The 21207-nt window shown below is 28.8% G+C and overlaps 5 protein-coding genes across 5 annotated transcripts; 3 read left to right on the top strand and 2 right to left on the bottom strand.

Moving 5' to 3' along the window:
- Nucleotides 1–616: 616 nt before the first annotated feature.
- Nucleotides 617–2090, top strand: OCT59_015461 (uncharacterized protein; the record flags this gene model as incomplete). The annotated part of the gene is made up of 7 exons (XM_066140023.1): nt 617–752; nt 843–944; nt 1015–1049; nt 1121–1248; nt 1330–1683; nt 1767–1806; nt 1875–2090. The coding sequence occupies 7 exons, from the start codon at nt 617–619 to the stop codon at nt 2088–2090; spliced, it is 1011 nt and encodes a 336-aa protein (XP_066002844.1).
- A 3341-nt stretch (nt 2091–5431) lies between these two features.
- OCT59_015460 (uncharacterized protein) lies at nt 5432–8037 on the top strand. Its single transcript, XM_025330670.2, has 7 exons — nt 5432–5699; nt 5784–6121; nt 6202–6384; nt 6460–6539; nt 6617–6971; nt 7034–7366; nt 7445–8037. Exons 1-7 carry the CDS (start codon nt 5582–5584, stop codon nt 7697–7699), a joined length of 1662 nt encoding a protein of 553 aa, XP_025171144.1. The 5' UTR covers nt 5432–5581; the 3' UTR covers nt 7700–8037.
- Nucleotides 8038–11371: 3334 nt separating this feature from the next.
- On the top strand, nt 11372–12147 carry OCT59_015459 (uncharacterized protein; the record flags this gene model as incomplete). Its single annotated transcript, XM_066140022.1, has 3 exons — nt 11372–11574; nt 11770–11978; nt 12044–12147. The coding sequence occupies 3 exons, from the start codon at nt 11372–11374 to the stop codon at nt 12145–12147; spliced, it is 516 nt and encodes a 171-aa protein (XP_066002843.1).
- Nucleotides 12148–16332: 4185 nt separating this feature from the next.
- On the bottom strand, nt 16333–16674 carry OCT59_015458 (uncharacterized protein; the record flags this gene model as incomplete). The annotated part of the gene is made up of 1 exon (XM_066140021.1): nt 16333–16674. One exon carries the CDS (start codon nt 16672–16674, stop codon nt 16333–16335), a length of 342 nt encoding a protein of 113 aa, XP_066002842.1.
- A 3330-nt stretch (nt 16675–20004) lies between these two features.
- On the bottom strand, nt 20005–20779 carry OCT59_015457 (uncharacterized protein; the record flags this gene model as incomplete). Its single annotated transcript, XM_066140020.1, has 3 exons — nt 20005–20120; nt 20303–20688; nt 20760–20779. 3 exons carry the CDS (start codon nt 20777–20779, stop codon nt 20005–20007), a joined length of 522 nt encoding a protein of 173 aa, XP_066002841.1.
- Between the last annotated feature and the right edge of the window lie 428 nt (nt 20780–21207).

The following is a 21207-nucleotide window of genomic DNA, read 5'->3' as shown; positions in this document are numbered from 1 at the left end:
ATTAATTCCTGGTTGTCGGAATTATAAAATTCCTGCCAATGAAATTTAGTACAACCTCTTGAACATCGAAAAATATTTTTTCCTGCCTATGAAGGAACGGCAATTAAATAATGACAATCCATGAAATTCAAATATTCAATAAAGTCAAAATCATAGAAAATCTTGCGTACATGAGCGAATCTATCGATAATTGGTTTAGACAAGTATCATTCAAGAGATTTTTGGTAAACAGTAATAATCAAATGGTCAATGGTTTTAACCAAAATTTATTGTGCTATTCCGAGATTAACAAATTTTAAGCAGGGTGAATATCTACATGACTACATAACGTAAAAATGACAACTTGCACTTTTAAAATAATTGGTGGCTAATTAATTAATTTATATATCATAGCGTTCTGTAAAAAACAAAAAAGTTAATATATAGTCCATAGTAATATTTTCTTTTTTACATAATTAATTTAATAACCTTCTCTTTCTTAACCCGTACAGTCATTAAAGAGTTTTCTGAATGTCCGAAAACATATTTTACCACACATGAAAAACGTATAAATCTTCCCTCCGCAATGAAAACGCTCCATCCTAGATCATCATGTTCTTTATTAATTATATTGCTAATGTCTATTCAAAAGGTCTCCTCACAACAATTGAATAGAACTTATTCTATCGCACCTAATTATCCAAATAATGATAGAACTGGTTTATATATATTAGCAATACCATGTATAATTTGTAATCAATTAAGTCTTGCTGGTAAATTTGAGAATCCAAAGTCTTCCTCTAATTAAAGAAGTTACTGATTGTTATTTTATTTTTATTTATTTACTTATTTTTTGAAATAAGGTTGCTTTTATGTACTTTTTGGAACGTTTCGTCGATGGAGAGCTGCGCCAACAAGGTTGGTTCCTATGACACTAAGAATTCCATTCTACATTGCGATCACCGGTTTGTTATTTTTTAAAAGTGTAGAAGTAAATTTCGTATTATAATTATCTAATAATATCTAATGAATTAGATTTATTGCTTTATACAATGAATTTTCCAAATATCGTAAGTAGATAATATTCTTTTTTATAAAAGTAAACGTGTTAAACATTTAAATAAATCCCTTTTATTTATAGTTATTCACATTGATTTTCCACCATCCATGGCCTGATCCAATATGTGGAATTATTGGGTTTGCATCCAACCTCTTCATGAACCTAAATATGACATTATCTTTAATGTTATCAATTTTTATATACGTAAGGTTTGTTATTTTTTCACTATAATAGAAATTAAAAAGAAATATTGGTAATTGACTCTACTAACTTACTAGAAATATTTTTAGAGTGTGTCGAAATGAATATTTTCTATTGGGACCATATGATTGGAAATTGATCTTAGTCGTATTAATATCATCAGTATTGTTGGCATCATTTTCATCAAATGATTATGGGAATGATACGTGGTGGTGTGCTTCTTCACATAAAAAAGTTTCATATAAGGTTTTATTTAGTACTTCTGCCATCATCATCATAACTCTTTTTTGTTACATTAAAGTTATGCTTAAAATTAATTTAATAGAAAAAACTATATCGGAAGAGAGTGGTGTAACTGATGTAACTCATAAAAAATTAGTTGAAATCAATTATAAATTCGGTACGAAAGTTGTTACTTATATTATTATTTTTGTGCTTCAATGGTAAGTTGGATGTCATATATTTTTATCTTTTAGATTATAAATTAAAAAATAATAATAATAATAAATCTTTTTAAATTTTATAGGGTTTTTTCATTTCCTTATCATATTACGCGTTTAAATCATGTAAGTTGTTTTTATAATTGTAACGTTTAATTTTCCAAACTATAAATAATTTCTTTATATTGTTACAGGATCGAAGTGTGTGGACATTCATATTATTTGGTATATCGGTAAATTCAGGAGGAATTTTAAATGGTATACAATATCACTTAAATGGAGGTTGGAAGATAAAACCGAATACATCGAATAATACAGATCTTAATAGTGGTCAACTCGAACAAATAACAGTTACAACTACTGAAGATTGTAATTTAACTACAATATCTTCACCTTCATTAACTAAATAACATATTGTACTAAATAATAATTATCGTTTGAAGTGTAAGTTGGTTATCATTTTCAAAAGATAAATTTTGTGCGAGGCGCAGGTTCGTATTCTTCTCGGCACGTAAATTTATACTTTGAAATTCTTACTTGTTGTAGTAATGTACTGTATTGCGCATTTATTTTTGGATCTTCAATAAACGTACAAGACCTATCCAAATATAAATCAATGTGAATCTGATAAAGCTTTAAAAGACCCATAATAGAATTAATCGTTTGAAAACGACGTAATTTGTGGTTTTTTATTATATATGAGAAAATGATAAATGTACATGTTAGAAGCATGCAAAGAAAATCGCCCGGAATTAAAAAAACTCAATATGGTAAGTGGATAGATATCACATATATGGTATTATATTATATAATATTTACAGTATTTACTTACAGTGGGTTATCAAAAGTGGCCAACTATTTACAATTAAATAATAAAATAGTTAATTCTTAATAATTAGAAGCAAAAAATCAGTAAAATTTGTATTTTAGACCAGAATAGCTATAATAAAATAAATGCCAAATTATCATTAATTTTGCTAAATTTTTGTGATTTTTAAAAGTAATTCAAACCCATTTTAGTAATATTTGAAGTAATTTGCAGAGCAGGCAAAAATACATATACAATTTTTTAAAACGTTTGTATATTAGTAAAAATTTTTTTTTTACAAATTTTTGTTTCAAAATTTAAGCATTATAATAAAAGAGCAAGTTATATATTTATTCTTTTTTTTTTATATTGAAAATAATTAAATATTAAGTTTATGCAAAAATTTTACTATTTATTAAGTAAAAACAATAAAGTTCCAGAATATTCTTATATATGTATTAATATTTTATAATATGAAAATTTATGATGCTTAATTTTAATAAAAATTTTATTTAATATAAGATAATTAATTAATTTGTATATTTTTGTATTTTTTATTTTAAATATTAGAAGTAATTATTATAGTATTCTTTTAAACTTATAGTTATTTTTCTAAATCAGTTTAGAATTTTTAAATTATATTTTAAATTAATAAAATTAATATAAAAATATTTTTAAATAAATATTTTTTATTTTTTAAATTAAAAATTATATAAAAAAAATTAAAAAAATTTTGATTTAAAATATTTTTAAATTTATTAATTCAAAAGACAACTTTAAATATAGTAATATATTAATATTATTAATATTATACATGTTGCCAAAATAATTTTTTAATTTTAAATTAATTTTAGCTTTGTACAAAAAATTACTAATTTTTTAAAATATTATTATAAACCTAGATACAATAGTTTTTAAAATAATTGTGCAATTATTTTATAAATTTTAAAATATATTAAAATATAATTGAAGTATTTTTGAAATTAATATATTTAAAATAATATTGAAATTAATTATATTATAAATAACAAAACAATTATAAAAATATTAAAAAATTATTGTAATATTCTTTTAAATTATTTTTATAAAACTAAACTTTTATTTTATAAGTTAAAGTTTAAAAAATTCCTTTAGATCCATTTTCCAATAATATTTATTAATTAGATGCATTAATTTATTAATAAAGTATTTATTATATAAAAATATATACATATGTAATTTTTTAAAATTATTAATCTTATTATTTTTATTTTTTAAAATTAAAATTGAAATATTTAATTATTGTAAAATTTTTAACAGTAAAAAAATAATTTATAACTTAATTGGCAATTTAATCTTCTTTTTTAATTGCTAAAATAAGAATAAATATTACTTATGAGTAAAGTAAGATCACAATTAATATATAAACTTTTATAATTATACTTCTATATTGATTTCTTTTTTATTTATACATTTCACTACATTTAATACATTAAGTTCAAAATTTGAAATATACTGTACACTCCCCGGTAAAAAGTATCTGACCACCCTAAAAATTAAAAAATCTTAAAAAATTCAGTTGGCCCAACAATAAATTTATATTTATTTTAAAAGTTTGAGACATGAGACACTTTTTAAAAGTGTTTTTTTAGCTTAATTATTAGTAAAAATTGGCGGACATTTTTAATTCAAAATAAAAATGGCAAAATTCTTAACTTTTTAACTAGAGCAGTTGGCGGAAATGAATTCCAGAAATCAATTCTTTGACTAAAAAATAGCTTATGTTTAAAAAATCAGAAAGATTGGACTGGTAGTTGCCGAAAAATCCACCACTGAAGATCATAATTTTTATATGTAAAAACGGTAAAATCACCATTTTTGCCAAATTTTAGTATAAAAATTATGATCTTCAGTGGTGGATTTTTCGGCAACTACCAGTCCAATCTTTCTGATTTTTTAAACATAAGCTATTTTTTAGTCAAAGAATTGATTTCTGGAATTCATTTGGCCGTAACTGCTCTAGTTAAAAGTTAAGAATTTTGCCATTTTTAGAATTAAAAATGTCCGCCAATTTTTACTAATAATTAAGCCTAAAAAAACACTTTTAAAAAGTGTCTCATGTCTCAAACTTTTAAAATAAATATAAATTTATTGTTGGGAACCCACTGAATTTTTTAAGATTTTTTAATTTTAAGGTGGTCGATACTTTTTACCGAGAGTGTACATGTTATTCAAATTATTTTGGGCTGTCATAATTATAAATATGAACTTAATACAATTGAATATAGCAAATCTTAATTTTTTATATGATTATTTGGTATAGTAAGTAGTAACTCTACACATAACTAGGTAATAACATAAATTTACTGTGTTACTCAACAAATTTTTTTGGTATTTTAATAGAGAACCAAATAGGCACAAGAGGCCAGCATTCTCAATATAGAACTAAGCATTCAAATAGGTATAAAAGGTTAGCCAACTTGATATACTATAGTTTGTTAATTAATATGTATGTACCAAGACACTATATATAGTCTAATGATTAATATGTTTCAGGACATTATAAGAATATTTTAAAAAGCTATATTATAATTTATAAAAAGTCTAAATAATAGGCAGTTCTTGGTACTTGAAATGAGTAAGAAAAATCTAAATTTCTATGGTATTTGCCTTAATAAATTGATTATTTAAATTTGGCCAAAATGTTACTAATTCAATTGTTCTGGATATTAACTACAAATCTTAGCAAACAATTTATACATGTAATAATAATTAAGGGGTGCTTAATTTTGGGAAATACGGTATATTAAAAGCACCAATCATTTACAAATAAAACATGTGACGCAAATTCGCGCGTCTTGCAAAAGTCTTGCAAATTTTTGTCGCGTCCGTGCGTCCGTCCGTACCGTCCGTAATAAACAATATAAACAATACTGATTACGACGTAACCGTGTTACATATCTTGGATATTTTTATTATTTAAACACAAAGGGTCATACAATTTTTACTGTTTGCAACCTACTTTCCTTCATACAATTTTTACCATTTGCAACCTACTTTCCTTTGTTTATTTCTGTATTTTCGTTCCATAAACGCGTCAACTATAAAATAATAATGTTCGAAAACATAGAAATTGAAACGCCGAACTCGCAACGCACATTTTCTTTCCTTGCACCACATTATAAGGATTTTAATAACGACGTAACGTTTGGTGAAGGAGACTCTTATTTTGGTACATTGAACGGATTTTTTTTTCGAAGCATTAATATGGTTTTGTTATTAATTTTATTAACTACACGTTTCCTAAATTCCATAGGTTCTGCAACAAGTTCCGCAACCGGACAACCCCTTTTTACACCGTCAAAGAATGTTCCATTCACTCCAGTATTAAATGGGGTTAACGGTGTGCTATATCAATTAAATCTTGCCAATTCAAAGAAAGTTGAAAAACTTACTACTAAGAGTCCTTTGAAAGAACCAAACAAAATAAAGTTTCTTGATTATAATCTCGACGTAAAAGCCGTTGCTAATAAAGAAAATGGGCCACCAGTTGTAAAAATTGTGAAAAAAGCTGTGAACAAGGCTAATATCATACCTACTAATACTGCCAAGCAAGTAAAAAATTACCTTGGTCGTAAATCTCAAGGGATTCGGGTATGAATATTTGTATAATACTTAATCATATTTTTATTCAAATAGTCAATAGTCAATACCTTTGTTATTTATATTTTAAGAAACGGCAACCTATCAAAAAGCCTGGCACAGTTTTGACAATTCCTAAACCTTTCAGATTTCACACGAGGAAGCGTCCTAATGTGATAAATAAATATTCACCAAAATCACCATTTATTTCATTGGCAGAGCGTATACAACAATATTTGGAAAAAACTCCAGACAGATTCAAATCAAAGCTGAGAGTGAGGGAACATGTCATTTCTGATAGTTATAATTAAATTAAATTTAACTAAGCTAAAAAAATTTAAATTTTATAGTCTGCATCGAATTATGTTAATCTTCCTACAAAAGCGAAGTCTCCATTCTTGCGCACCAAATTAAGAGCTGAAAGGATCAAGTAAACTTAATTAAATAAAGAGGTTTTCTCCATTTTATGTGTTAAATATTTATAATACTTTATAATAATTTCTATAGGATGACGAACAAGGAAAATGAGATTAATAATGATAAGGTGCAATCAAAACCGGTTGATTCAAGTGATGTCAAATCTGGGCGCGTCAAGAAAACTAAGCCGAAAATCACAATACCAGTATCTCCACATATAACAAAACCAAAACCACCTCGTATTATTAAAGCAAATCCGGTACTTCAGCCTTTCAAGCCTATTGTAGCACATCGAAAAATGGATCCTCCCAAATATCCACTTCCGGGAGAAAAAATTTCACAACGTAAAGCAGAAATAAGAGAAGCAATATTAAAGAAGGAGGCACAAGAGCAAGAAAAGGCGCGTAAATTTAAGGCTCCACCACTTCCTAGTGGTTCACCTGATGTAAGTTACTTGACAAAATATATTTACTGTAAAGTATTATAATTAATTATTTCTTATTATAGGTTTTGCTTACTGTTCTTCCGTTACCTACTACTACTACGACTAAACCATTTAAACTAAGAACTGATATAAGAGGAGAGAAATATCAACAGTCTTTTCGCAAAAAAATTAATGGATTAAATAAACGAGAAAAGGACGACTTATCATTTCGAGCAAAACCAACACCTAATTTGTTACCTTACCGTCCAAGAAAATCAGCTAAACCTATAACAGAAGTTGTTGGATTTAAGCTCCATACTGATGCACGCCTTGAAAAACGCAAAACATATGATGAACAGAGAAACTTACGTGACCAAGAAGAAAAGATACTAAAAGAACGAAAACAAATAGAGGAGGTACGATATATAAAACATTTATATTTGAAACACGATGATCATAAGTAAATTCGAAATACATTTAAAAATTATATTAAGGAACGTAATAAACAACAAATTCGTCAATTGAGAACTGAATTAATACACCATGCTCAGCCAGCCAAAAGGTATGCGCCCGTCAAAATAGAATTTGCAAACCGAAAAGTAACCAAACCCGTTTCACCACTGATTGGGGAGAAAAGGCGTAAAAAATTACAAGCATTAAATGAATCCAATATTCGTAATGCAATGTCGGAGAACGCTTCAACAGCAAAAATAGTTCCCCAATCCAAAAATAATAATAGGAAGCTATAGAAAAGAATGCAAAGGAAAATAATAAAATTAATATGCACTTGAAACAGATATTAAAAATAAAAATCAATTTGTAATCAATAAAATGTAACCTTAAAATGATCGACAAAAAAAAATTTAGTTGGATATTCATTCATTCATTCGTATAGGCTCCGTCGGAATTGCCGAATTGAAATTACGGAATTACAAAATAGGGATTTTACCATTTAAATATCTAACAAATTCATCAAGATCAGCATCATAGATTACGGATTACAAAAAAATATTACTTTCTTTGTGTAATTTTTGTATCTCTATCTTATTAAAAAAATTCCTGTGAAACCGTTATTCGATATTTATATAAATTTCTGAGTTGTGCAACGCATCATTCCCCTGCGCCAGATTTGCGCCTGATCTATACTTAAGTGTTTAATGTTTTTGATCGGCAAATTTGTGATTGCTAATACCAATTTTTAGTTTCTGGCATTTTACTAATACAAATAACTATTAGAATAGATAGATTATTAGCTTTTTTTTAATAATAATGATGATAAATTTCTATAATGGATAATGAAATTTTTTCATATAATTTTTTTCTCCCCATAATAATAGATCAATTTAATAGACTTTAGTATATAAAAGTATTATTTGGCGTTTTCCCTAATGGAATTTTTTCATATTAATTTTTCATACATAACATATCGGCTGATTGGAAAAATCAAGCCAATTAATATTTAAGCTCAGTTGATGGGTTCATTATATAACTGATGGGTTACTTAATGTCATTAGCATTTAAAATTATGGGAGGCTTTTCTGATCAGCCGATATGATTAATTTTTTTCTCCCGATAATAATAATTCAGTGTAATAAAGATAAAGATTTTTTAGCGTTTTTTCTCCTAATATCAATAAATATTCTACAGTACTGTAACATCTACTTTATACAATAAATAAAATTTATATTAATTTCTTATCAATATAATACATTATTAATATATTTCTTCAGACCAAAAACATTGTATATAATGAAATCTTTCAAAATATTTAAACATGCTATAATAATACTACATTTTTCAAATATACAAAAAAAAGTTTATCTCACACATAAGAAAATTTTTGTGCCATCATATACAAAAAAAAATTCTAGCAAATGAAAAGAGATGTTTTCTAAGCTCTAAGAACTCCATCTTAGCCTTTTTTTTATCACCTTTTTTAAATTTATTAAATTTATTTTTTATTTTATTATCATTTATTTACACTCCTTTAGATTTTAATTATGAACAATAATAAAACTTGAAGTTTTTAAACATATATCATAATTTTCTTTTCATTATTCATTACTACATTAATATAAAACAACTTACTAATCCCGGTGCAAAGCAACGGGCTACTGCTAGTATTGATATTAAATAATTACGGCATTACGGCGATTTAATATATTACGGGTTAAGCTTCATATGCCGTAACTAATTCCGACGGTAAGTATATTCATTCGAGGTAACTAAAAAAAAAAGGATAAAATAAGATTAAATATTTATTGAATAAATAAATAAATAAAATAACAAAACTTCATACCACTCGTGTAAGAATAAATGGTTAACATCGCGTTAATTCTAAAAATTCTTGATTTTGATCATATTTATTTATCAATTCAGATTAAATCATAATCATAAATCATCAATTCTTTAACCATTTGGTTTGAAAGATAATTCCAAAGTTGTTTTATAACATTATTGTGAATGATTCTTCCATTTCTAAGTTAAAACTAATGATGATGAAAGTTTTGTTCTAGATCTCTGTAAAAGTGTTTGATAGTAATCCTTTTTCTTTATTGTTGAATTGTTGAATTCTTTAAACTAATGTTATATCTTCTTTAATTAGGATTTAGGAATATTTCCTTTAATGTTCATTATTATTGTTGTCAGATGGTTTAGGATAAATTGACATATTTAATACTTTTTAGGAATATTTTTGAGCAGTTATAGATAGAACTATACAATATTTTTTAGTGTTTGATAGAATTTAGCTTTCCATATATATATATATATTATATATATATATATACAGTACACCATCATACCTGTGCTTTCCAAAGTTCTTGATGGTTTTTGATGTTTGTATAGTATCAGTTGCTTCCTGAGTTTATTTTTACTTTTGTTTCAGTTTAGATGATATCTACTAGACCTTGATATAAGCCATTGCAGAGAAAGAGGTATTAAATATATGGACGAATGAGGAAATCGGTTACACTTTCTCAAGTAGAGGCTTAATGGATGTCATCAAATATAAGTAAGATTTATCAAAGACGGCCTTGTTGATATTCCTATCACCCGAGAATGGGATTTAGGTTGCAATCATGTCAATTTCTTTTCATTATATTTTTTAGTTGCTCTTTGTTAGTCTGGTAAAGTAGAAGTTCAGGTAGAAGAGAAGAGTTATTACTACACACCTATGTTTAGCAAGTAGTGTATGATAAAGGACATGCTATACAAATAGCTTTTTTCAGCACCATTGTTGCTTTGACTTCAATTTTGTTAGTATAACCCTTTTGCGAAAAATTAGTTTTAATTCTTTTCTTCTTTTAAAATGTATTTGTTGTTTTTGGTTCTGTTTTTTTTTCTTTTCTGTGTTTTGTTTGTAATAGTATAGACTATAGATTACATTTAGAATGGTTAGTTATAAGGACACTTGTGTTTGGACTTTGGACAAGTGTCCTTGTTTAATATACACAGTACATAACGCGATTAATGCGTAATAAAATTTAACAGTCAGTAAATTATTTTTAAATATTGAAAATTGTGCTATTAAACACATTTAATTTTTATAAAAAATAAAATTCGATATACAGTACAAGTATATCAATGATTTTCATACGATGACTTTTTACTGGGATCTTTAAATTTTAATTCTTTTATTTCAGTTACTAAATAACTATTTTTTTTATAATGATATATTTTTTTCTAGTATTTCTTTTATTTCAATTGTTTTATTAATTTTAACATATATATTACCCACATTAACTAATTAACAAAAACCGGCAACATTAAATTTTATTAATGATTTTTAGAAATTACATACATGTCTTTAGTTTGAAAAAAATATTTATAAAATGAAATATTAAGCTATAATTGATTGTAATTCTACTTCTAAAACTGGTAAAAAAAAAATTCTAATTTATCTATAAAGAGCCTACTGTGAGCCTACGGGAACAGAGCCTTACGGGAACAGCTACCATCCGGTAAATATTATGGAAAGTATAAATTGCAAAATAAGTATAATATGGCTAAATACCGAGACTACCATCGTGATTCAAAATTTTTATTTTGTCCCACATCAAATGCAATTTCGGGAATTCGTTAATATTTTAATTGTATTGCCCTTTATATACAAAATGATCATTTTTCATAGATGTAGGACAAATAAAATTTAACGTTCATGATCGCGTTCTTACTCGATATTTTGTAATATCTAAAAATGAATTTCTTGAAATTTTGATAGTTTTTATAAGGCAATAAAATATAAAAATTTTTTTAATGTTCGGTGTGTTCAATGTGTTCGTGATAGTAAAGAAAAAACGCGATCTTGAATATCTCAAAAAAATGTATAAAGGAACGTGTTTTTTCCTCTGACAGCATTTCATTCTTTTAACTAAATCATTATACTAAAACATTCATTTCCTTCTGTAAAGCAATAAGCAATGCAGCAGCAAACATTATTTCCTCAAGTTGCAGAGCGACTCCTACCAAATACACGCATACCTCTTTTACAACACACATTATTAGTTTCTTTAATTTCTTTAATCTTTTTATCAGTATTAATCGAAGCTCCTCCAACACCATCTTTCTTTCAGTCACTGATTTACGGAGCTTTGCTAATTACGCTGCTGCTGCTTATTGTAAGGTTCCTCTTGATAATTGGGACTGTGGAGAAGTCTGCCAGGCAACTGCGGGTACCAAATTGGTTAAACTAATTGACAACGTTAAATTTATTACTGTGCCACACATCGTTAACTTCTTGCGTTTACTAACAAAATAATAAATATGTAGCTTTCATAGCCTTGGTTGAATCACAAAAATTAATCGTCATATTATATAGAGGAACGGTACCAGGAAGTTTTAAAAATCTCTTTACTGACGCAAACTTTATAACGAAAGATTACCATTCTACAGATGGTCTTAGGGTACACCGTGGATTTTATAATGCTTTTCTCGAAATGCAACCCGATGTTACCGATGATGTTGTAAATTTACACCAAGAAAGACTCGATTTCAGGATCGGATTTATGGGTCACAGTTTAGGTGGTGGTAAGTTCAATAAACTAAAAAAATTACATATACTTTTTAATAGTCTTTTTTCTTTTTTATTATAGCACTTGCTACATTTTCAGCATTAGATTTTGTGCAAAAAGTGCCAGAATTAGCTAATAATGAAACAATTGTTTCTTTCTACATTTGGTCAACCAAGAACTGGTGATGTATTATTTGCTCAATACGTTGATGAGACCCTAAAATCAGTAAGAACTATAGTTCGTGGTGATCCAATTCCTCGTTTGCCTCCAGGAATTCCACTTCCATTTGTTGGCCTCTATAAACATTTTGGCGAAGAATTATATATAAATAATCTTGATCAAGATCCAAATGAATTTATTACATATATTGGCGAAGTTACGATACAATAAAGTTTTAAGTATAATTTTAGCTAAAATTATGTTAATTTTTGGCTGGAATTATTATATACAAATATAAGAAATTTTATATATAGTCACATCTCTTTATAATCACCAAATATGGACTGTCCCAAATGTGTGACTATAAAGAGAGTTGACTGTAATTGATCTAAAATAAAATCTGATTTACAAAATATTGAGATTTTATTAATAAGTTTAATATATCAAGATTGGTTTAATGGTTGCAACTAAAATATCTAACACAAAAAATTGTTGATATAGCTAACTTGTCTATTATTAATTCTGCTTCTTTTATTATGTATTTTAGAAATATGTTATATTAGTTCTTTTCTTTTATGAACTGATCTGCACATAATATAGTTTAAGATTTTATACTTACGCTAAGAATGCTTGCCAAAACTATTTTTTCAAAATTTTAGTTTATTTAAAATTCAATCTGAAACTATTTTTTATAATAAATTTAATTGTTAAAATTATTTTTATGCTTTTTTGAAATTAATTATAGTTTAGGAAAGTTTTGAATCCAATTTTTTCATTAAAAATAAAGTTTTTGAATTTCAGATTTTTGAATTTTATTGTTAAATGAGTTTTAAGTAGCAACATTAATCTGCGCATCTTCCAAATATTTTTTCTGATCTTAATATTCTGTGCTCTTCCATATATAAGGTTATATCTGCTATTCACAATAATTTTATCTAAAATTTCTAAAAGAAGATTTAGAATGCCTATACAAAACTCCACTTACTTATAAGATAGGTTATCAGAAAGATGGAAACTTAAGGTAAAATTTATAATTAAGAATTTTTGAAGATCCTATTATATATAGATAAATTATACTTAAAAAAGGAAATGTTATACTAAGTTGTTATATTTTTTTCCTTTTTAGATAATTAACCAATAGGATTACTGGTAAAATTACTAGTAAATTTAAAATTTTTTTTAAAGATCTCTATTAAAAGTAAGCAGTTTCTGCCTGTATTCATGAAAAAGAATGTTAGGAACAATTTATTAATATCTCACAAACTATTAAAATACAACATCAGTCAACTAATTTATTAAAGTCTTTGTATTTATCTTTCTCTTCTTTACCATTTTTGATCCAAGAATCTTTCCCAGTATTACTGTCATTTTTTTACCTTCATATGATTTTGTGCGGCCATATCAGTCTCATTAATTTATTTATTTATTTACGTTTAACTATTAACAAGTAATTTTGTAACTTTCATAACTTTTTTTTCCTTTTTTTTTTCTTTAATGTCAGACAAAAAGTTTATAAAAAGGTGTAAATATTGAGTTTAAATAATTATTTAAGTATAAACTATCATATTATTCATATATAGCGGGCTATAGTAATACTAATATAACTCACAAGTAAACTTTAATAAGTACTGAAGTAAAAATATATTATGACATACCTCTATCAATATTGAAGCTAGGAATTCGATTTTACTATCATTAGAATCTTCTCATCGAGATAAATCTAATAATATAAATTTTATTAAAATCGAATTACAGGTTATGTTAAAAACAGGGTATGTAGGATAACAAAATTTTGAAAATACTCCTGTCAGGGTTGGGAAATGTACTGTACTAAGTTTTTAAGTACAAGTAAGTAGATAGATTAAGTAGACATCACTATAATTATAGTAATGTCTACTTAATGCTCTTCTAAATAATTGATGCTTTACTTATAGATATTGATGCATCTTTTACTTATTTTTACGTGTCATGCCCCTTCTGATGCTTTATTGCTATCCATCTATTTTCACTGGTCTGTGACTGTTTGGTCGCTAAGCAGGGTAGAGGTTTGTTTTTCCATTCTGAAGCCTTTTAACAATTGTATAGGAGTAAAGTTGGTTTTTTCACTCTTTGACCCTTTTGGTTGCCATATTTGAGGTTGAGGGTGTGACCCATTTGCTGGCCTTTTAAGTTGCTGAAATGGTGTAAAAAAATCGTCGGGTGGCGCAGTAAATTTGCAGTTCAGATTTTGGCCAGCTTTATACCATAATTTCGGCTGATCTTTAGAAATTAGCGTCCTGGTAGCGTCCTGGTAGTATCCTGGAGCTGTCATGGAACTGGCTGGGAACCTGAGTGTTTCTATTAGTTTGCCAGTTTCAGGCCAGCTTGGATGCCGAATTTGTACTGCGCCTTACTGCGCCAGTTACGTGATCCTATTACGGCATGAACAGCCTTTCATAGTTATGGGCTAGTGACAAGAACATTTCCAGAACATTTCTGGCTTGGGTTGCAGTCTCTTCCCTGTTACCTTCCCGTCACATACTCACATTCGAAGTGGTGGTTGGTTGGAGGTTTGAAGATGCCCATTTGATTGCCAGATGAGGCACGAAGTGCCGAGTTGGTGACCCAGATGTGCAATTCTGCCTTTTATGATCCTTTTGATTGCCGGATGAGGCACGAAGTGCCGAGTTGGTAACCCAAATGTGCAATCCAGGACCCCGGATATCTAATATAAAGGTCATAATGGACTTTTGGCCAAAAACACCCCTTTTTGCTGAAACTCAAAAAATTGTTTTTTGTAAATATCTCAGCATCCAGTAATTCAATTTTAATGAACTTTTTTTTATTTTGTAGCCCTCATTTAGCTCTACAATTTAAAAAAAAGTTCATCAAAATTGGACCACTGGATGCCGAGATATTTACAAAAAACGATTTTTTTGTTATGAAAAATGGGCCAATTTGCCGAAAGTGTGACTTATGACCTGTTTTGGAGATATCCGGGGTCCTTGCAATCCTGCCTTCCATAACCCTTTTAATTGCCGAGGATGAGGCTCGAAGTGCCGAATTAGTTCAGACTATACAGCTTTCATATCCTTTTTTTGTGTATTCTCCTGAACTTTTCTGCCTTTCTGACCTCTTTCCTACCTATCGCCGGTAGTATCCCAAGTTGTAATTTCTTATTTTCTTTCTATATATTATTCTAACTTGGGTTACTACCAATTTTATATCTTATTTTTTGCTCCTGCCTTTCTAGAACTCTTTCTTGTATAGTTGCTATGAAGGGATACTTTTGGGTAATACTGCATCGATTGTTTTTGGGTATTACTTTTGGGTACTACCACATCGGTACTACTGCATTATTGTTAGATTTGATTACATATATTTTTTATTTTAAAGATTTATAAGTTTCTATGTAATTTTATACTAGTTTCTTACATATACTACCATGCTACTTGCGCAAAAAAGCCTGGGCCTCGCCCCTTGCTTTGTTCTGAATAAATTAGTCTGGAGCTGATGATCACTACCGCAAATTTCTGCATATATTATTCTATTGTGCCTATAAAATGAAAGATTATAATGATATTGACACTAAAGCTCTGGCATATGCCCAGAGATGTGAAGAAAGATGCTTAGGCAAAGTTAGTCCTAATACGTATTTATGGTCGTAAAAGAAAAAGGTTATCAATAGGAGGCACTATATAAAAATATGAAACAGAATTATAGATGGTGCAACATTTGCCCAAATGTACCAGAAAGAACATGCCGGTATATATTTGAGGATTTATTGCATAAAAAATTTCCTCTCTGAAAACCTAAATTCTTGGAGGGATTACATCTAGATGGATATAATGAAGAGCTAGGCTTGGCTTTTGAATATAGCGGTAATCAGCACTATCAAATCGTCCCTTTTTTTCACCCGCAAGGGCAAATGGATCTAGATGCACAAATTTGGCGTGATTGGAAAAAGAAAGCGTTATGCTATCGGGAAGGAGTAATCCTTATTACAATCCCTTACTGTGTAGTAGACTTAGAAACTTTTATAAGGAGTGCCTTGTACGCATTCGGTTATCTCCTAATACTCACCTAGGAGGTAACATGGGCTCTTCCTTAATATGCATCAATTGTTCTCTCACGAAAAAGCGTTGGGGTCCTGATTCATCTAAATAATATAAAATAGGCATTGGAGGATTCTTTCCAACAACAATTCTCCGAATCTTATGCAGGCTGGGAGACTATATCAGATCTGTTATTCTGCGTCGTTCGAAAGGATCGTTTTCCCACTCTCCAGGAGCAAGCAAAAATTGAATAGTAGTATTTTTTGGTAGTTGTGGTTCATCAACACCTATTGGGCGATTATATTTTACTGATAGTTTGGAATATATCTGCTCAAGTTTTGTGGCGTCATTAGGACTCATCCCAATCAATCGAGTTGGGCTATCATTCATATTATTAACAATTTTTCTTGCAAACCGCTCACATTCTCTACAGCGCTTGCCAGTAGGTAGGAGAAACTCTATCGAATACTGATTTTTAAAAACTCTATATTTGAATAATCTAGCATAACGATCGATCATTGCGAAACTTGTATGCCTGAAACGTGCTATAATTCTTTGGATCTTAACGCCATGTTCATCCATTAATAAAGTCACGTATCCCATAAACTCAGTGCCCTTATCACATTGCAATTTTTGAGGCCAGTTAAGAGGTTTATCAGGATTATCATATATACTCTTAAATGCTTCCGCAACTTCCTCACTGCTCTTTGATGTTAAAAAAATGAAATCTTTATATCTAGTCGCGCAGTCTATAACCAATAGTACATAGTAATATATTGGGCTATCATCATCTGGTAAATTTGTATCCACATTTTCATCATATGGTATTTTGATTAAATCACATTGATGCACAGTATTTGGCTTCGTGATTTTAGAGTAACTGGCATAAGGTATATGCTTTGGTGAAGGACGAAAAATTTGATACATTGCTTGGCCCTCAAGCCATTTTTTTACATTAATAAATGGAAAGCTGTAGCCGGCTTTTTACAAGCATCCCACAATCCCTTAACATTTTGATACAGACCTTCAGGACGATAATATAGTTTTTGCAAGGCAAGATACTGGTCTAAATTATAAGCTTTTTGGGGATCGATATTAATCGTAGGTATTTGTTTTGCTACATCAGGAAATTTGTTTAGGCGTAATTTAGTGTAATATTTTGAAGGTGGTGTAAAATTTCGAAATATTACACTAAAAACGTAATATTACAAAAGTTTACGCTCTTAAATTTGAATAATTATAGTAATTTAAGAATATCTCGCTATCTACTGATCCAATCAAGACGATCTATAGCTCATTGGAATCAGCTCATCAAGACGAATCGAATGGTAGTAAAATCGCATTTCTACAGTTGATAGAACGCTCTATAGTATGCAGTAATGTTTTAAATTAATAGAAAATCATCTATCGAACGTAAAGATACGATTTTACTACCATTCGATCCATCTTGATGAGCTGATTCCAATGAGCTATAGATCGTCTTGATTGGATCAGTAGATAGCGAGATATTCTTAAATTACTATAATTATTCAAATTTAAGAGCGTAAACTTTTGTAATATTACGTTTTTAGTGTAATATTTCGAAATTTTACACCACCTTCGAAATATTACACTAAATTACACCTAAACAAATTTCCTGATGTATGATTTGATCTAGCTCTCGCGCTTTTTGAGGATCGATATAAATAACTGGTCTTTCGGCTTGGCGCTCTTCCATTCCAATTTTTATAATTACGAAAAAAAGCTAGCATCTATAAAGTTAGATTCTATTTATTAGCTAGGGCACTTTTTTCTTTGCGGTTAACAAAAATATGTTTCTTGAATAGGTATTCTAGCTTTTCAAAAACTATGGAGTATTACGAGCTATGCAAATTAGACGAAACTGTACCTTTGAAAAAACAGAATCCATTTGCTCCTAAACTTCCATTTAGACTAGGAGTTGCGGGCACCTCTGAGTCAGGAAAGACAAAGATGGTAGTACATCAGCTCCTAGGAAGTAAATATCCAAAAGTATATCTATGGATGTCTGGTGAAAAACGTGGTCATAAAATACCAAAAGGCGGAAGCAAAAATTTTGGTGAAAGATATTGTTATCCTGTCAACGATTAAAGCCAACTGAAAAACTTTAACGCTTTAACAGGTTAACTGGAGTTTAACTTAATAGGAGAGTTTTAAGTTGATCACAAATAATCACGTGAAATAACGTTGGATGTTCAGTTAAAGAAAATAGGTTTTTTTTATTAAAATAATGTAAGATTTTAGATATGATGAAAAATATAGATAATCTCTTGGTTGCGAAATTAACTATCTTGAATTATACTACTGGGAATAATACTCTTTTCGTATAACTCGAAAACTACAATACAATTCTTAACTAACTAACTAACTCCTCCTACTTGGTAAAATCCTATCACTATTTATAATAAAATAAAAATCAAGAATATTTGATAAAATAAATAAATCAAATATAATAAATAAATAAAATAAATAAAATAAAATAAATAAATAAGATAAAATAAATATATCAAATAAATAAAATATAACAAATAAAATAAATAAAATTAATAAAATAAATAAATCAAATATATCAAATTTATCAGATTTATCAAATAAATCAAGAAAATCAAGAAAATCGAAAAAATCAAGGGATCTACGAAATGATCTACAAAATTGATCTACATAAAATTACTGCGCCACATTTCTATTTTAACAATATATTCCGTGTGATGATCTAATTGTTATTACGCAACACCAAGATGAAGAGCTATGGAAAGTAGTACAATGTTTTTATGAATTTATAGCCATGGATAAGCAAGCTCCATGGTATGAAAATGTGAGATTCAAGCAGGACCCCGGATATCTAATATAAAGGTCATAATGGACTTTTGGCCAAAAACACCCCTTTTTGCTGAAACTCAAAAAATCGTTTTTTGTAAATATCTCAGCATCCAGTAATTCAATTTTAATGAACTTTTTTTTCTTTGTAGCCCTCATTTAGCTCTACAATTTAAAAAAAAGTTCATCAAAATTGGACCACTGGATGCCGAGATATTTACAAAAGCAGACGACCTGAAAAATGGGCCAATCTGCCGAAAGTGTGACTTATGACCTGTTTTGGAGATATCCGGGGTCCTATTCAAGCTAATTGCACCTGAAAATTTACCTGATATTTCATCTTTCAAAAGAACTGGCCGATCTACTGTTATAGTCTTTGATGATCTTGCCAGGAAACCTTTAGCAACTTAGCTAAAAATTGTTCCTTTCTTTAGATCAGGCAGACATAAAGGAATTAGCTCAATTTATATTACCCAGCATTTCTATGAAATCCATCAAAATATACGTGGAAATTTCAAATATATTTCGTTGCATCGTGGATGTGGAACATTAGATAGTATAAAATGAATTCTTAAAGATATGTATGATGATTATGAGCCTCTAGCAAAAAAAGTTTATGAAGTGATAAAAAAACATTTCGTGGTTAGGCCGCACCAATTCAATGTTTCGTTTAACATAACCCCCCCCCTGTTTTTGGATTTTTTATGTAAAAAAAATACATGTAATTTAGGCCAGAATTAGACAAATCTTTAAGTTTTAGCCGGAATTATCATCCAAAATTTTTGCTCACTTTTTTGGTCAAAATTTTGGCCAAAATTAATGGTAATTCTGGCCATGTATTTTATTTTATGTATTATTATTTGTTTCCCCCCCCCTAGATTGGGACCCCTATATTATGTTAAACAAAGAATTGGCTTGGAGTGGCCTTATTGATATCCGAAGACCATCTGATGACCCCTTATCAATTAGATTTAGATGGGACAAACCTTTAAAGGATTGGCAAAATGATTGAATTCAGGATGATTCGTGCTTTGTGGCCTCATCCATATCTATAAGGTAAAGTTTTATAGGGGGTAGTCCTGTCTTTTGGTTCTTCTGCGTATCAGATTGGAAATGCATAACCTTGATTTCTATTTAAGGGTATTTTATAGTTCAGAATATTTTTTTTCTTCATTGTAAGATAAATATAGACGAGAGAATACGCACCTTAAGATGTATATGATTAGTAATACTATTATGAAGATGATTGCATACTGAAAAAATAAGGAATAAGGCGATTCTGAGGTTATTTCGGGGCTAGTGATTTCGTTACCTTTTTCCAGTCCTTTATCACCTCCAATCGCTTCATTTTGCTTAGATTCCCTGGATGTTTTTGAAATATGCTCTAATAAAAGAGAATTAGTTTTTTGAAAAAGGGAATCTTTCTCTATCACTGCCTTTTGTGCTGAAAGTAAATCATCTCTCACCCGCATTAATTCAACCTTTTTTTTGGCCAATGTATCTTCTAACTCCATATTTGCCAATTCTAAACTAATATTTTCGTCAGATAGTTTTATGTATTCCAGTTCAGATTTACGCTTAAGAAAATCCATCTCTGATAATCTCTTTTGTACCAAAGAAACATCCTGCTCTAATTCCTCTATTCTTGATTGGAGAGCTTGTATCTTTTCTAATTTTGTAGCGATCTCGCTCTTAGTACTTGCAAGAGAAATCTCTTTTTGATTAATCTCATTTTTGAATTCTCTCGCCTCATCTTCAAGCTGGCATACACGCTCTGAAAAACTCTCATTATTTTTTATCAAGAGACTGTTTCTAGTGCCAAGCTGAATACCTGAGCTTAAAGTGATATCTAGATCATGTTTTAAACGTTAGTTCTCAAGCTTAGTTCGGCTAGATGGATAATGATTAAATGGTGAATCTCCAAGTTTATTGCCAGATATCAAGGGTGTCCCATTTAAGGATGGTGCCGTAATTGGGCAATTGCGGATTAATTGCGGATCCGCAATATTGCGGATTTGCGGATTTCAGAAGTCCAAATATCCGCAAATCCGCAAACCGCAATTATCCGCAAATCCGTAAAAAATCCGCAAATTAGCCAATTAAATACTGTATCACGATCATTACTCAATCTATATATTTATATCGAATCATCAAATTTAGTATTATTACTCACTCTATTATAATATAATCAATTTATAATGCATCAAAACATCAAAA

The sequence above is a fragment of the Rhizophagus irregularis genome, chromosome 23, assembly GCF_026210795.1.
Source record: "Rhizophagus irregularis chromosome 23, complete sequence".
In the NCBI taxonomy this organism is placed as follows: domain Eukaryota; kingdom Fungi; phylum Glomeromycota; class Glomeromycetes; order Glomerales; family Glomeraceae; genus Rhizophagus; species Rhizophagus irregularis.
Note: the sequence above shows the minus strand (reverse complement) of the source record. Positions and strands in the feature narration are given on the sequence as shown.